The sequence below is a fragment of the Danio rerio genome, chromosome 1 (genome assembly GCF_049306965.1).
Source record: "Danio rerio strain Tuebingen ecotype United States chromosome 1, GRCz12tu, whole genome shotgun sequence".
NCBI lineage: Eukaryota > Metazoa > Chordata > Actinopteri > Cypriniformes > Danionidae > Danio > Danio rerio.
The window spans coordinates 22689895-22707232 of record NC_133176.1 but is presented as its reverse complement, the minus strand read 5'-3'; the positions used below and the strand labels follow the sequence as shown (position 1 = coordinate 22707232).

At 36.9% G+C, this 17338-nt stretch overlaps 1 protein-coding gene across 16 annotated transcripts in view; it reads left to right on the top strand.

Moving 5' to 3' along the window:
- rapgef2a (Rap guanine nucleotide exchange factor 2a) overlaps positions 1 to 6677 on the top strand; it is a 66281-nt gene extending 59604 nt beyond the window's left edge. For 15 of the 16 annotated variants that reach the window (XM_073950842.1, XM_073950829.1, XM_073950816.1 and 12 more), the window contains 3 exons: positions 335 to 494; positions 2939 to 3468; positions 5621 to 6677. In XM_073950842.1, the coding sequence (XP_073806943.1) occupies positions 335 to 494; positions 2939 to 3468; positions 5621 to 5646 (716 nt within the window). In that variant the 3' untranslated portion in view covers positions 5647 to 6677. Of the gene's footprint in view, positions 1 to 334; positions 1437 to 1766; positions 3469 to 5620 lie in introns of those variants that run through there. The other variant, XR_012406056.1, reaches the window with a different exon arrangement.
- The last annotated feature ends 10661 nt before the right edge of the window (positions 6678 to 17338 follow it).

Here is a 17338-nt window from a genome sequence, read left to right as displayed (position 1 = left end):
ATGGTGGCCAGATGTTTTCGGTCCCAGTTTGATGCATAGTTAAATTTTTTATTTTACTCTGTAAAACGTATTAAAACTTAAGAAAAATGTTAAGAAGTACCAATGCAATGTTCACTAAAATTAGAACCGCTGCTGATTATTTGTTCATGTGACCATGTGTTGTTAATAATACATATTTTGGAAAGATTTTTTCAGTTAAAGGAATGCATATTTTGACATTAGAGTGATGCATCTTCTGTTTCTTATATATGAAAACTTTAAGATTGACATATCTGGAGGGTAAGGAGAAGTAAATCTACTTGCTTAATCATTTGTGCATGTGTTTTTCTCCTAGGCCCACAGTTAGTGGTAAGCGAGGTATCAGATCAGATGAGTCTGTTAAGCTCCTCTTCCTCCGAACTCCTCATGGTTGATGACCACACACACACTCAGCCCCATTCACTTGCACATCCACTCAGTGCACGCAGGGCTGAGCCAGATCAATTAAGCCTGGGGTAAGAGTTTTACACACTTCAGGTGTAATGTATAAGTTTTCAAATCGATTATTAAAGAAATGGTACAGTTAGTTTAAAATGTCTAGTGTGTTATACTGTTATACATTCTCCTTTTTTCCAGAAATGTAATCAGATTTTCAAAATCTTCACAATTTGAATAATGAAAAAGTAGAACAGTGCTTGTAGATCAGGCTTTTACTGAATAATCAAGGCATTTTATCAAAATCTTTAACTTTTTGTAAAGCAGAGTGGTCAAAATTAGACCAATGATTGTAGCACAAAAAAGATTACAGCTAACATTTCTGAAGATTACAGCAGTTAAAAATTTGTAAGGATGTAGAGACCATTGCTTTGAATGACTTCAGCACATCAGAACACTGGACATTGTTAGTCTCTAACTGGGCCTAACTAATCTCTCCCAGACCTCTGCTGTGCACTTGATCAACTGTTCTTCAGATTCAGACTTTTGTTTCTTAGCCATAAGTTTATCACCAATGATTTTCCAGAGATTTATAGCCAGGTTTAAGTCAGGATTGTCTGAGGGCTTCAGTCACTTTAGATGTTGTTTTCATATTGTATCTTTTGTTCACAAAGGCTTATTTTTTCAAATGAAGTTGTGCAGCATACACACGCAAATACATAATGACGCAGTTGCCTTTTCAAGACCTACAACACAGCGAGTTGATAACCTGTCAACTTCTCAGAAGTGTTAACCAACCAATCAACTTAACTTTCAGTTTTCAGTCATAACAATTATTTAATCCCAACACTGCAGTGCTTTCTAAAATTTAAAAATGTGACTTGTATCAGAGCTGCAGCGAGGGTTTGTCAATGGTGGGTCTTCGGAGAGTGTAGCTAGTGCTTGCTTAGCAACAATCAATGCCATGAGAGCACATGCGCAAAAATGCATTGAGATTGATGAAGAAAAGCTTTTCCCTTTGAGTTTTACATGCGATATGTGAATGGCCTCTTAGATTATCTCACCATCGTATAAAGTCAGTGAAAACTGGCAAGTTTGGCTGCTAATTAAATGGGGTTTATCAAATAAAGGAAATTTAACCCAAGTTGCCAGGTTTACCCCCCCCCCCCCCCCCCCCCCCCCATAACTGGAAGGTTCTTCTTTAGGTCATTTTACTAACTCGGACCTTTGAGTCTTGTTCATCAAGAGGAACGGATCTTTTATCGAGTCATTTCGTTCAATTTGTTATTGAACAATAGTTCAATAACTGGAAGGTTCTTCTTTAGGTCATTTTACTAACTCGGACCTTTGAGTCTTGTTCATCAAGAGGAACGTATCTTTTATCGAGTCATTTCGTTCAATTTGCCAAAGTATGAGTTGATTTTAAACACATCTGCAACTAGCCCAAACATTGATCACACTTCAAACAAGTCTTAACTATAATGCTGTAAGGAAGAAAAAATAATTGACTCAAACCCAGCACTTGAGAGTAGGCATAAGCCGGTATAAGATTCTTGGAAATAAATATCACTGTTTCACAGTATTATGATTTCTGCTCTAAAATATATTCTTTTTAAATGTCTGGGTAAAAAACAAAAACTTTTTTTTTTTTTTTTTTATACCTATTTGGACACAATATATTTTATTTTAAAAAACATTTATAGTATTTTGGAGCAGTAAACATGTCAGGCTGAAAAATTCAAATTAATTGTTGACTTCTGCTGTCTTTGTTTCAAAAACACAGATTTCTTTAAAAGATTTAAAACATCTTCTTTGGACATTTTTTCTGCTAGAGATACTGTTGTCCTAAAAAACAAAGCAAAAAAAACTAAATAAAAAAATCTAATACATACCGTAGGAATGGTATAGCATAAAATTTTGGCGGTTTCAAAACCTTAACTTTTCCAAACCGTGGTAAACCTTGAAAATGGTTATCGTGCCATGCCTACTTGAGAGATGAGTGTGTCTTTTTCTGTTTCTGACTTCATATGATTGGCTTCTGTCTTTCACATGATGATGAATGAACAACTGTGCAACACACACAATGTGCAAAAATGTGCAAATGCATGAATGAACGAAAAGGAATTGTTGAAGAATGACCCATCACTAGTTAACTAGTGTGTTAATTAAGGTAGACATACAAATATGCAAGGCAGTGGGTCATCTGTGGAGTCCCACTGGACTAAATTTAGGGGTCACACTTTATTTTGATGGTCAGTTTGTTGAATTTAAGTTACATTGAATCTACATGTTAACTAATTTTCATTGCATTTATAAGTTTACTGTTAGGTTAGGGTTAATGTAAGTTGACATGTACTTGCAAAGTTTCTTATAGTCAGTTAAATGTCTGTTAAAGGAGCAGTATAAACAGATATTAATCAGACATTCTGCTAATACTCAAATGGACCATCAAAGTAAAGTGTTACCAATTTAGGAAATTATTGGTTGTTCGTTGAATTTAATATCTACTGTGTATTTCTCTCAGGTCCTACTCCTTGACTCAGGATCAGTGTGACCGCGCATCACTGGACGCAGCAGACAGCGGTCGTGGCAGCTGGACATCCTGCTCGAGTGGATCCCATGACAATATCCAAAGTATTCCTCAGCGTGTGGGATATTATGACAGCCGCAGCTGGGAGATGCTGTCAGACGGGATGGGGCGAAGTCACATGACCACTCCCACCGGCTACTGGGCTGATGAACTGGAAGGAGACACAGGAACGATAAAACGCAGAGGTGGAAAAGACGAAACTCCGAACACAAACAAGAACACCGTGAGTAGGAGGGAGGGGCATTTCAGAGAGCCGCCGCCCACACCACCGGGTTACACTGCTGTCTCATTGGCTGAGGCAGACACCAACAGTCATGCTCATGGGCGACGCCCACCAGACTACAGCGCGGCTCTGCAGAGATCTCGATTCCTTAAAAGGACATGCGATCCTCCTCCATTGCACTCGTCCAGCAGATTACCACCGTACAGCCACTGCCAGACTCCACGACGATCACAAGCAGATGGTGAGTGTGTGAACAAGATTATCTGTTAAATTTTTAAAAACTGCTAGACATAGACTAATAATAACTTTGACATGATTTTTATTGCCTATTTAATTTATTGGAACAAACCAAACAAGCAAATAAATAAATGGAAAATAATATAAATGTATTAAATCATGTTAATGTTGAAGATTCACAAGCAAAAAAATCTCATTTTGCATACACTTTCACAAAAAAATAGTAGAAGGTACAAAGCCTCGTCACTGGGGTAGGACCTTTTTATAGAATAGCATTGTACATTAAGACAAAGAAACAAATTTATAATATTGCAGTTTGTTCTCTTAAGGACATGATTTGTACCAAATGTAACCAAAACGTACCTTTGGTTTTTAAAATCTGCAGATCCAATATTGTATTTAAAACATGGCGGTTCCTTTGTTTTCATTCTGGCTAAAAAAAAGTGGTACAGTACAGTACAGTTCGGTTCGGTTTTCATTTGACTGGGAACGGCCATAAAAGCGTACCAAACCCTACCGAACCACTCAGTGGAAACAGGCCATATCTGTGTCATGTGTTCCTTCAAGAACTATTTAAAGGCATTTTGCTTTATCCAAAATGTGTCAATTTATTTTCAGTAAATATAAAAACGTTAAATAAATTTTTAAACAATATTTTTTAAAAGATTCTTTTTGTTTAAATGCACCTTTTTCATTAACAATAGAGAATAAAAAAACACCTGAACATAAATCAAAAGATCTATTTTTGCTGAAGATTTCACAACACTTCACAAATGTTACAGAAATACATTCTCCCATCTACAATATAAAACATTTTTCTCCAATTTTCACAAATACCTTTGTAATCACTTAAAAGTAAATTTAATTTACTTAATTTTAAAATAGAAATGAGATTATTTTAAAGTATTGTAATGAGATATGCACAACGTCTGATTAGTTTTACAATACTGAAATGTCTGCATGAACACTTTGCACATGCAGTACTTTTGCCAGCTCGTGTGTGTAGTGGAAAGCAAACGCTAAAAGGTGCAGATATTAATAATGAAAATGTATTTATCAGAAAATGCTCACCAAATGTTTATTAAAAATGCCTTTAATGATTTGTTTACAATGCCTATAGTTTTGTTTTACCAGTTGTTTTGTATTATAGATGAATGTTTCTGAGTTTCTTTAAACACATGCTTTTAAATGATGATTCCTGTTTTAATATGGAAATTATTCATTAAATCGCTTTGCTTTTCCAGTATTATAGATGTTGTAATAAAGGAGTTGTCCAACACTTGTGTACCTTTTTATGAGAACAATTGTGTATCTTCATTTCAATTGTACTATAAAAAGTAGAGAACAGTATCATTAGAGGTCTTTTCTGTAGCATATATGGTACAACTTTTACAAAGGTACAAATCTGTTTATTAAGGAACATTTTTTGTAGAACTGTGTACCTTTTTTCTGCGAGTGTAGAAAACAAACTAGCAAGCAAATAGTAAATAAATAAATGTATTTACTCCATATTATGGTAAATGACTAAATGTAAATGTAATGGAAATATTGTGTATTGGTCATGAAAAAATGGTTTTGTTAGTCTCTGTTAAAATTTTTGTATTTGTATTTTTTTGTTTCATGTTTTAACTTAAATAAAAAAAACTCTTTCAGCTATTAAACAATAACTAAAAGTCTTTTAGCAGTAATAAAGATTCATATGGTGGTTTTAATGCTGTAGTTTTATTATAAACTGTCAAATAAAGTGCAACTTTACATATTGGTAACTGTACCGTTAAATATGAAAATAATATTGGTTATAAAACAAAATACATGTCCATCTTTGTCAGTCCAGCTGTTTGTTTGCGTTCATATATTTATTATGTATATTTAACTATTTTATATTCTGTATTTACATTGTTTAAAAGTGACTTATTTAGCTTATTTAACACAAATAAAATGCATAGTTTTGTGTAGTTAGGATGAAAAAATACTTCAATTAATACCACAGAAATGCACAAACGATTTCTGCTTATTGAAAAGTTAATTTAGTAAAAAAAAGAAATAAAAATCAAATTTATTCTACATTGTGTCATATTTGCGTCTATATATTTCTACTTATTTATTTACATTTTTAAATGATCATTTTCTAAACTCTTTGTTTTTTCTCTTTACAGAAAGCGAACAAATATCTGCAGTTTAACAAGGGACACTTCATAAATCTGCACCCCATAGTTTCACCACATGCAAACATGACAGTGGACTGAACCACAGCAAAGCATTCTGGACTTTCACAGAGATCACCGTGAAAGAGGAGCAGAGAAAATCTTAGCACTTTGTTCTGCAAAACAAGGCAACAAAAGAACAATTTCATTATTGCATTTACAAAATGAAGCACGTAGTCTCATTTTAAAGTGTGTGTATAGTGAGGAGAGCTGTTGCTCATAATGCTTTATCAGTGTTACCAAAACTACAGAAACAGTATTATTTCATTTGAAGTTTTAATCTGCCAGCTTACTATGTCACATGTTTAAGAAACTGTGTGTGTGTGTGTGCGTGCGCACATGTGAGAGGGAGTTTTCAATCAATCAATCAATGACAGAGGAGTTTGTAATCCTTTTCGGACACTTGAAGGCAAGTGAGCAGCACCCAGACCTCAATAGACTCAGACGTCTCTCTCTTTGCCGATATCAGTGTTTAATGTTTCTCCTGAGTATATATGATCTTTTTAAACATGAATTGTCTCATCCGACATGTTCCTGAAAACTTTCCAAACGTGCCCGCATTTCTGTCGGAAAAAGATTTTATGTTTTTGTATTTTTATTTAATTTTATCTGTCAGTAATCAAGATCATGAATTATTGCACATGTTCACAAGCAGGAGATTGTAGTCCACAACATATAAATGATAGTTGTTACATAGATGATAGGCGCTCATGATACGGTCAGTATATAGTAATGACAGTACATATTAACTTTGTGATAGTTATCATTACTTCTAGTGTTACACATTGTTAGCTCCCTGTGTTTCTATCCAACCCAATCGAAAAGAATCACGTGTATTTCTATGTCTTTTACAAAGACAACCGGCAGAGTCTGTAACTACTTTTGTATTTTTAATACAGCTATTGTAAATATTGGTTATATTTTGTAAAAGATTTCAGAGAACTATTCTGTTTATTGGAAGCAATTCAGCTACAAATAACTGAGGGAAAATAAACACTGTAGCGATGAAGTCTTGTGTGTTTGCTTTACATTTCGTCAACAAACCATAATGTTCAATGGGGTCATTTGTGCAGGATAACTACATAGTCCATATTGCTTTGCAGACAATTCCACCAATCAGAGAGCGCATCAAGCAAAATCAATAGATTTTTTTTTTTCATTCGCAATGAATTCATGGGATAGTAGTTTACCCCCTATTTAAAGGGCCATGAACCCCATGCTGTCTCAGCAGGGTGTTTTCACACCTCTAGTTTGAAAAAGGTAATTAGAAATTGAGTCCAGCTTTGTTTATGTGGGAGTGGTAAAAGAGGGAAGGGTTTGCATGAAAAGGGGAGTTTCCGTACGTGCACTACAGCTCATTTTCACACTAGTAACACAAACACAGACGCAGGGGAGACAGACAGTGATTCGAAGAGCAGCATTTACAGCCAGTGTTGCCAACTTGGCCACTTTGTCGCTAGATTTAGCGACTTTTCAGAACCCCCTAGTGACAAATTTTCAAAAAAGCGACTTGCGACAAATCCAGCGACTTCTTTTGTGTGTTACTGGAGATTTTTATAGACTGTCATTTGTCCATACTGTACCGTCTCTACTCTTCTCAACGAGCTGTGGGTGATGCCGCCGGCCCCTCTAAAATGATATACTGTACTATTCAAACAGCAATACATTTAGTTAAATTGACATGCTTGCGACAAAGTGTAATGCAAATATAAATACCATAGGCCAGGGGTCACCAATCTCGGTCCTGGAGGGCCAGTGTCCCTGCAGGGTTTAGCTCCAACTTGCCTCAACAAACCTGCCTTGGTGTTTCAAGTACACCTAGTAAGACCTTGATTAGCTTGTTCAGGTGTGTTTGATTAGGGTTGGAGCTAAAAATCTGCAGGACACCGGCCCTCCAGGAACAAGTTTAGTGACCCCTGCCATAGGCTGTTAAACAAACAGAAATGGTAAAACGTGATGACGTCAGTAATGTGCAAATTAACGTATGACGTAATCTAGCGAGTTTTCGGCCAAAGCTAAGCGCCTTTTCGTTGAAATTAGTTGGCAACAGTGTTTGCAGCGGATCTAAGAGCTGTGTGGAAGTGGAGGATTTTTTTAGTCCATAATATTGTAGTGATATTAATATACTGTAAACTTAGTAACTAAATCATTTTGACTAAGGAATGTCTTTAAAAACTGAAAGAGAACTGCTGACAAGACTAACTTTGCCATCTGAATAAACATAAACAAAAGAACATAGATCACATACCAAATCTGTACACTCTCAGAAATAACGGTATGTGAGCTGTCACTGGGGTGATACCTTTTGGAAAGGTACAGATTTGTAACTAAAAGGTCCATATTAATACCCCAAGGGTACATATTAGTACCTAAAAAGTACAAAAGTGTTCCCCTAAAATTTGTAGGTACCAATTACGTATATACTTTTGAGGTACAAATATGGACCCTTCAAGTGCAAATTTTGAAAAGGTACTACCCCAGTGACAGATCACATACCTTTATTTCTGAGAGTGTAGAGACTGGACAATCAACACGAACTGGAACTGCCTCTTTTTTAAAAAAAAAAAAAAAAGATGAGGGGCAAATCCGGATTTCACCATTTCCAGATTCAAAATGTTTTATTCGGGTAAAACACCAGATTTATAAACGCAAAACTGACGACGGCATATCTCCGAACAAAAGAGTCTTCAAAGCTTTATGGTGCATATTAATGAAGTTGCATCTCGTTCACAATATAGCGTGCTGATTGATTGGTTTGAACCAAGTCTTTCTCATGAATTAATGAACAGCTGTGCTGAAAACTCAATGATGTCACTTTGTACTGGCCAGTACAGACGGCCAATCTCCACGCTGGAATTTACACGATGATCTCGTCGCCGTGATGTTGCTTCAAAATTTCTATATTTCTTTTTACTTTACTCTGTGTCTGCATTCAACAGTTCCCATTGACTTTGAATGGAGTGGCATCGAGCACTGGCAGTTTTTTTGTCCTTCCCTCCACACTGAGTCAGTATTTTTAGTATTTTAAACATATCTTTGTGTAGATGCAGTCTAAAATGGATAGTTGAAAACGCTGTTTGCTAGAGTTCACATTTAGAAATTGCTGTCATGCTGTCCCAGGAGAGAACCCTGAACTCTGAGATATTTGAACCCAGGACTGCCTGGTCAATTAACATGTAAGGGGGTCTGAGTTAGGGGTGAAAAGGGAGATTCTCCCAAAACGAAGATGAGCCAGGAGGGTGAAATCGCTCAATTTATTGTAAGCTTGGATATATCTGATTGGATTATTGCTAATTACGGATGAGAGAGCAGCTGTGATCAATCATCATGTGCTTCTGTCGAAACTAGTTTATAAAACTTTACCGAGTGTTGCATTCTAGAGGCTTTCGAAAACAATGCAGCATTTTAATTCTGTGACCGCAGTCACACTAGAGTTTGAGCATGTGAAATTCTGTTGTACGGTGCTGTGAAAAGGTGGCGGGATTAAACAAGATGATTAGACATTAAGGCAAGCAATTAGTCCATATTTTGAATTTCTGTACGGAGAGGTCATGTTTTGACCTTCTATTGGTCTCATGCAATCACATGATGCATTTTCACAGGTCAGAGTTCACCAAGCTTAAACTTTGCAACATGACAATCTTGTAGCACTAGCTTGCTTTTCAGTCTGCAATACAACAGTTGTGACAATTTGCCATGGCGTTTCAAAGAGACGGAAAGTAAATAAACTCATGATGCAGGTAAAAGCTTCTTACGTCTGTGCGTATGCACAGTACATGTTGTTTTAGTGTGGATGATGAAAGATTTGAAAAAGACACTGGAAGAAACGCCATTATCAAATTCTGTCTAGTATTAATGCAGACACCCCATGTGAACAGGGAATGAGTGTCACAACATTTACATATATTGTATATATATGTATATAATATATTTACATATATTGTAGCGATGTCCGTACAATGTTTCATTTTTTCAAAGGCAACCCTAAAGATGTTTGTTTGTTTGTTTGTTTCCTGTAGTTCAATGATGCATCTAACCTGTCTTCAGTACTGTTCAATTTATTTTGACACTAATTTTGTGATGTTTGTGTTTTCTCTTTGTGTTTGCTTGTTTTTGATCTTGTGATTCAAGTCTTAAATTTAATATGTAATGGTCTTAAAAAGTCCTAAATTTGACATTACGATATCTGCAGAAAGCTTGTACAGCTGTCACCGCCCCTCTATTTTCTATAAATGTTATTTTCCTTGTTTTATCAGAAGATGGTAATATTCAATTAGTAATGCATCATTTAGGTGAAATTTTATTGATAACTGCAAAATGTCTTAAAACAAAACCAAAGTAAATCTTTATAATTGTTTTAAAATCAACATAAGGAAGAAGACTGTTTAGTTTATTGAAACAAATTAAATGGATAGAAGAGCCTGTAGAGTCATTCCTTGTCTGTGTTTGTCTATTCTATGTTTTTATTTATTTTTATATTATTGGTTTGATTAGTATTTGTGCTCTGTTCTGTAAATGTAGATGAAAATGGTCGAACTGTGCCTCGTTGTATTTTTTTTTTATACTGCAATAAATTAAAACACGTGACCAGAGTTCTGACGTGGAAACGTATGACGCGATGTTCAAGTTCAAAGATGAAAATAATAAAGAAAAACGGGGACATTATTTATTTATCTGGGTATATGGGCCCTCTATTATTATACCTAATATTTATTAAGAGCTGTTCTGTGTTTAATAACATTTGACAAAAAACTGTTGTGTACATACAGCTCCTGCTGCTCTAATTGACTTAAGGGTGAAATTGTGTACATTTAAATGACCCTCGTCATTCTGTCACCACGGCAACACGAGTTGGTTTACAAATCCACGCTACTGTCTATAGAGTGATCGATTCTGATCATCCCGCTGCACAACTCTGAGCAAATCTCCCCTTGGCTGAGTTACATCAGTTTGGAAAGTTGTTTTGGAGTTGTTGATGATGACGCTGCGACGCTCACAGAGGACCAGGACTCTCCCCGGACACCTCAGGGACTTCTTGCTGGAGCGACACCTGAAGAACGCGGCTGTCCTTCCTGCCCTTCGTCCCGCAGCCCCAGTCCCCCCAGTGGGTGAGTGTCTGCAGGAAGAGCCGCTGTCCATCCACGGCCGGAGTGTGCAGGAATACCAGGGCATCTACCGCAGTGTGATGGACTCCACAGTGAAGAAGCCTGCTGGCCGATACACCCTTCAGAAAGGATTGGAGGTAAAGCAGCGGCTGTGGGAGAAGCTGGGCCGGCCTGCGCTGCTGGAGACCGAGCAGCCTGATGGACGTGTGCTCATCACGGAGATCAGGTCCGAGTCCAGCGTCCCCCCTCAGATCAAGGTGGACATCAGCAAGGAGCCGCTGCCCAAGGAGCCCCGGAGGAAGAGGCCCAGGCACTGAGCCATCCTAGTGCCAGATGAAGGATCATGGGCACGTATGTACATACTGTATATATTGTATATAGTTATAGAATAAGTTTTCAATTAATCAAATTGAACTTTTCATTCAAGTTTATCACATTGCTGGATGTTTTGGTGATTGTCCGTGCTGCTCATATTCGGCTCTTGGGTTCTTTTGGATGTTGACATGCGGTTAGTGAGGTTTTCTAGGCGGTTTCTTGCGTGTTGCTGGTCTTCTCTGAGTGGTTTTTGGCACATTAGTGGTTGTTGTTAGGGTTGTTAGTGTTGGCTGTTGGGTTAGGGTAGGTTAGGGTCCCTCACATGGTTTGCAGCTTGACGTGCTGTGAGGGCTTGTGTGCATCAGTGATGCTGAGAGCTACGCCACTGGTACTTCACAGATACCGGTAGGGTCACCCATAGTGGACAGGTCTCAGCTGAGATGCCTGACCAAGACAAACCACCTGATTATGGACAGCAGAAGATTGACCTGATGCTCCAGACAGAAGATGTCCCCTGTCACCACACCACGCACACACACACAACACACACACAACCACCACACCACACACACACACACACACACACACACCACACACACACACACACACACACCACACATACACTCACACACACACACACACACACACACATAAAAAACTAAAACTAAAAAATAGAATAAATCTTGCAGACGGTTAAAATTAAATGTTTATTGGCAAAATATTTATTAATTACCTTAATTTAGGAATATTTTTAATCATTTTGTTAAAGAAACTCTTATCCGTGTCTTGAAATAGGCGAGTTTCACTAAAACACATGAATGAAATGAATAGATTGTGTCATCAAACATGTAATACTTACGGCGCTGAAGACAAGTGAACAAGTGACCACTTAAAAAGTCATTATTGGTGTTCCTGAGTTAAATTCATGCAAATTATTGCAAAAATTCTATTTCAATGTTTAAAGTTGACTCAGAAATTACAACCGATAGAAGATTTCAGTTCATTATTGTGTTAAATGTGAAAAGAAGTAAGTAAACATTTACCAAAACTAGTCTACAATACAGAGAAATTGATACAGATTTAAATGGCACAAAAGTGTGTAAATGATGACGACATTATTTTGTGTGTGAACTCTCCCTTTATTTCAAACAATAGAGTTTATTGCACTTTAAAATTTGCATTTTAATATGAAAAAGTGTGATTTTGATTAAAAATGAAAATAATCCTCAAAATAAGAATCTAAATCTTCCAGCAGGTGTAGTAATGTCTAACCAGTGAGAGGATTCGCTCAAACAACTGAATCATTCAACAAAGAAGTAAAGCCAGCGCTGTCTGGGCTGTTTAAAACAGGGATTCGTTCAGAAAGTAGACACACTAAAGTTCTTTTGAGGCTATTAAGGTAGGGTTTAATGATGTATTCTCAAACCTCTGAGTAGCCATGAGCATAAGATCTGAGTTCAGAGTTTTCATTAATGAATTGGTATTGACCCAGAGATTACTCATAGCCTACTGTATTACTACTACTATTAATGAGGAGCGAGGCCAGACATTTTGAAATGGGGTTGGGCTTTAGTGCCTACTCTTATACTCTTAAAAGTGAAAAATAACTAGTCTCTTATATTTATAATCTCTGATAGTTTAGTTATTGATTTAATGAGTGACATTTTTGAGCATCCAGTCCTCATTTTTAAATAAATAAACTGCAAAAATGTGCAGAGAATCTGAAATCATTCACTTTGCCTTGAGGCCAACAGAAAACTGACATTGTTATTCAGCAATAAATATAAGCAATTTCATTCGATTCTGAAATCAAATTTGTTTTTTCTTTATTAAGCTAGAAACAATAGCAAAAAAAAAAAATTATTATTGGCAACCACTGCAGTAACAGTGATCCACACAGTGGCCATTAGCTAGCTTGAGTCGTTGTTTATTTAAAGTCGATTTATTATTTCAAAGTAGGAATTAAATGCATAATTAGAAACAAATCTTGGCTTGGCATTATAAACACTTTGCAGAATAAAAATGCTAAATCATTCTCTCCCAGTAGCTGGCGCACACAGATCAGTAATGATGACCAGTGAAGTGTCTAAACTTTTGATTAATAAAGGGGAGTAAAAGTAGACTGAATTAAGCCCATAAATAAAAAAAAATAAGTTTAGATGATTAATAACTGCAAATAAGCAGAGGCCTTTATAAGCCCATACTCTAAATAAAAAAGTAAATAACACAAACGTTCACATTTATTTCCTTAAATAGTAACTAAGTAACACGTTGAGCTACCTTTTTAAGTGACTTTAGATTGTAACGGATTACTTTTCCCCCAACAGGAAGGAGTTCCTCAGACAGGAAGTGGAGACCAGTACTTTAGGAAGCCCTGCTGCTGCTGTTGCTGAGTGTCTAGAGCACCTGCAGTCCAGATACTGGATCTCTGCTCACCTGCACTCGACTCAACTCTGATGCAGCACCAGGTGGGTCCTCATTCACCGTCACTCTGTGCTTTTGATAAATAAAAGGCTTTTGGTTCCCTTTAGATTAGGCCTGTTTCACACACTACATGGCATTCATTGCAGTATGTAGTCAAAGTTGTTAGCCCTCTTGTAAATTTGTTTTCTTTTTCATATTTTTCCCAAACAGAAAAAAGGAATTTTTCACAGTATTTTCTATAATATATTTTATTCTGGGTAAAGTCTTATTCATTAAAAGTATGTAGTAAAATTTTATGTGCTGTCATCAGGGCAACGATCATAGAAATCAGTTATTAGAAAAGAGTTATTACAACTTTTATCTTTTGAAATGTGCTGAAAATACATATATAATATATAAAGTTGTGCACATATTAATTGTAACATAAACTCACTGGCCACTTTATTAGGTACACCCTACTAGTACCGGGTTGGACCCACTTTTGCCTTCAGAACTGCCTTAAGCCTTGGTTGCATCTATTCTACAAGGTACTGGAAATATTCTTCAGAGATTTTGGTCCAAATTGACATGATAGCATCACGCAGTTGCTGCAGATTTGTCGATTGTTGATATGATGCTCAATTGGTACTAACGGGTCCAAAGTATGCCAAGAAATGATCCCCCACACTATTAAACCAACACCACCACCAGCCAGAACCGTTGATACAAGGCAGGACAGATCCATGCTTTCATGTTCTTGACGCCAAATTCTGACCCTACCATTCGAATGTCGCAGCAGAAATTGAGACTCAGACCAGGCAACATTTTTTTAATCTCCTTTTGTCCAATGTTGGTGAGCCTGTGCGAATTGTAGCCTCAATTTCCTGTTCTTAGCTGACAGGAGTGGCACCTGGTGTGGTCTTCTGCTGCTGTAGTCCATCCGCCTTAAGGTTGGACTTGTTGTGCGTTTAGAGATGCTCTTCTGCACACCTCGGTTGTAACTAGTGGTTATTTGAGTTACTGTTGCCTTTCTATCAACTGGAGCCAGTCTGGCCATTCTCCTCTGACCTCTGGCATCAACAAGGCATTTGCACCCACAGAACTGCCACTCACTGGATATTTTGTCTTTTTCAGACCATTCTCTCTAAACTCTAGAGATGGTTGTGCGTGAAAACCTCAGTAGATCAGCAGCTTCTGGAATACTCAGACCAGCTCGTCTGGCACAACAATCATGCCACGTATAGAGTCACTTAAATTACCTTTCCTTCCCCTTCTGATGCTCGGTTTGAACTGCAGTAGATCGTCTTGACCATGTCTACATGCATTGAAATGTTGCCATGTGATTGGCTGATTAGAAACAAGCAGTTGGACAGGTGTACCTAATAAAGTGGCTGGTGAGTGCACACTATATCTGCTACAGCGTATGCCCACAGAACATTTTTTTCATCCATATTTGAAATTTAGTGTCATGAGAAAGTAATTTTAAACAAAAAGTGGACAATTTACTTGCGAACGGCTTGCATGCTGTCATTATTATACATCGACGTCAGTGTAAACACGAGTTTGTATCTATATCTCTTGCAGTTACAGGTTTCAGACATGAACTGTGTGAAAAGGCTCAGAATAAAATGCAGATATCAGTTCAAAATGAATAACAACATGTTTGTCCCTTCAGGTTAAGAAAAATGAATAACTCTGCCCCGAAGATCAGCAAGTTTCTCTAAGTTGACTAATGTCTTCATTCTGAAGGTAATGATCCCGCGTCTTCCAGCATGGTAATGAGATCCAGAAGTAGATTCAGTTGTTTTGTCATTGCAGATTGTGGAGGAATCTTCTAGGAGAAGCTTGAGTTTGATCCAAAATGGCTGGCCATCCTGAATTGGACAGACAAACCTTCAGAAACCAACCCACAGTTGCTGGAACCCCTTCGCTGGACAACAGACAACACAGCAGATACAAAACACATGACAATGATCACAGTTGCTCATTTTCTGAAAGCTTTCTGATACCACATATTCGTTTCTATTTCTAAATGTTTTAGCATCCTGTTCCTCTGCTTCTTTCAGGTGGGATTTCAGCCCTTCAGACAGACATCTACGTCCTGGTGAAGGGCAAAGTGAACAGACTTACAGGGAGGAGTTTTTTCAACTTCCTTGATGACTTGAAGTTTCGGAAGAACTGCATTTACGGGCATTAAAAATGTAAGACATAATAAATGATTTTATCCCCACTTTTGTTCAATGTAAAGTATCCTTCTTAAATAAACTGTTCATTTTAAAGTGTTCTTTGACAAAAAAGAAGAAAAGGGGAAAATATACTCATTCCAAGCTGTTCAATATTGTAATATAATGTTAAAAAAGCTTTGTTATTTCTTCATTAAGTTAGCTTAATAGATGGGGTTTCCTTCAAAAATAATCAACTGATCCTGTTAAAATCAGAGATTTGACTCATTTTAGATTTTGTACATTTCTCTGGTAATTAGTAATTAGTTTTTTTGTTTTTTTGTCAATTACTGGTGACATTTCCTAAATATAGAAATGACGTTTAAACATTTCTCCCTCTTTTTTGACTAAAATAACTAGATAGTATCAAGTTTTCAGACATGCTCATTTTACTCGACACAGTACTAATGTTTTAGCTTTAGAGGAGTTTTCAGTCACAGCGAGTTTTTATGGCAGCTGCCATTTTCTGAAGAAATGCTCTAAACCACAATATTTTTACTTGAAATGTTGAAGAGATGTTATCAGACCATGATAGAATAAAATGCATATGAACATTTTACTTAAACCCATACATTTCAGATTCCTGTCTCCTATTTCTTCTGCCACAACTGTGTTTGAATGGGATCGTTATTATAAATGACGTCCATTCATTATCAGCATCATTAAATGTAACATCAAACCAAAATATGAAATCAAACAAATGTAAAATTAAGAAGAAATTTAAAAATAAAACACCGGAAACTAATGTTTTGGGTTAAAGGAGTACAAAGAGTTGAGATTCCTTTATCAAATGACAAAAGTGTGCATGGATCACAGAAATTAAATGAAAAAGACAGAATCAATGAACTATGAATAGTTTTACTGCTCGTCTTCAAGTATGAGCGGGCGCCGCCATTGGAATCTGTTTGGCTGGAGACTTCCGATCTGGTTCACATCAATTTCTAGAGGTTAAAAACAGCTCGTTATGCTACTTGATGCTCTTATATTTTCTTGTTGTATTATTCTACTTTTCATGTAAAGTCATGAACACACTTTTTTGTAGAGCAGGTAGTAAAACTGCTCTAAGCTCAGCTCAGGTGAAAACACTGAACTGAAGAGGAACCAGAATGAAGGAGAGGACCAGAGAGAGACCCAGCGCTCCTGACAGAACCCAATCCCTCTGGTTCTAGCTGAACACACAACAGTCAACAAGATCACACACACACACACACACACACACACACAATCACTCCTCTAAACTCATTCAACTGACTGAAATCTTAGAGCGATCTCAGGTAGACAAAAGCCCAACCCAGTCCATCCCTGATTGTGGCTATTTTAAGGCAGTGCCGTGCCAATGTTTTTTAGGAATTATATATTAATTTAGTTCCTTAAAAAAGTAAATAATCATATAAACATAACCTTTGGGTCTCATCACCATACAGCAGGGCAGGGCCGGCCCAAGCCTTCAGGGGGCCCTAAGCAGGATTTTATTTGGGGCCCCCTTGGTGCAAACAATATGACAAATTATCGTCAATCCTTGATAATTCGCACACTGTAAATTTAAAACACACATTATCGATTTTATTCGCTGTAGCTGTGTTGCTTACATCATAAAATATATGTTTTAAGACAATTCTAAATAT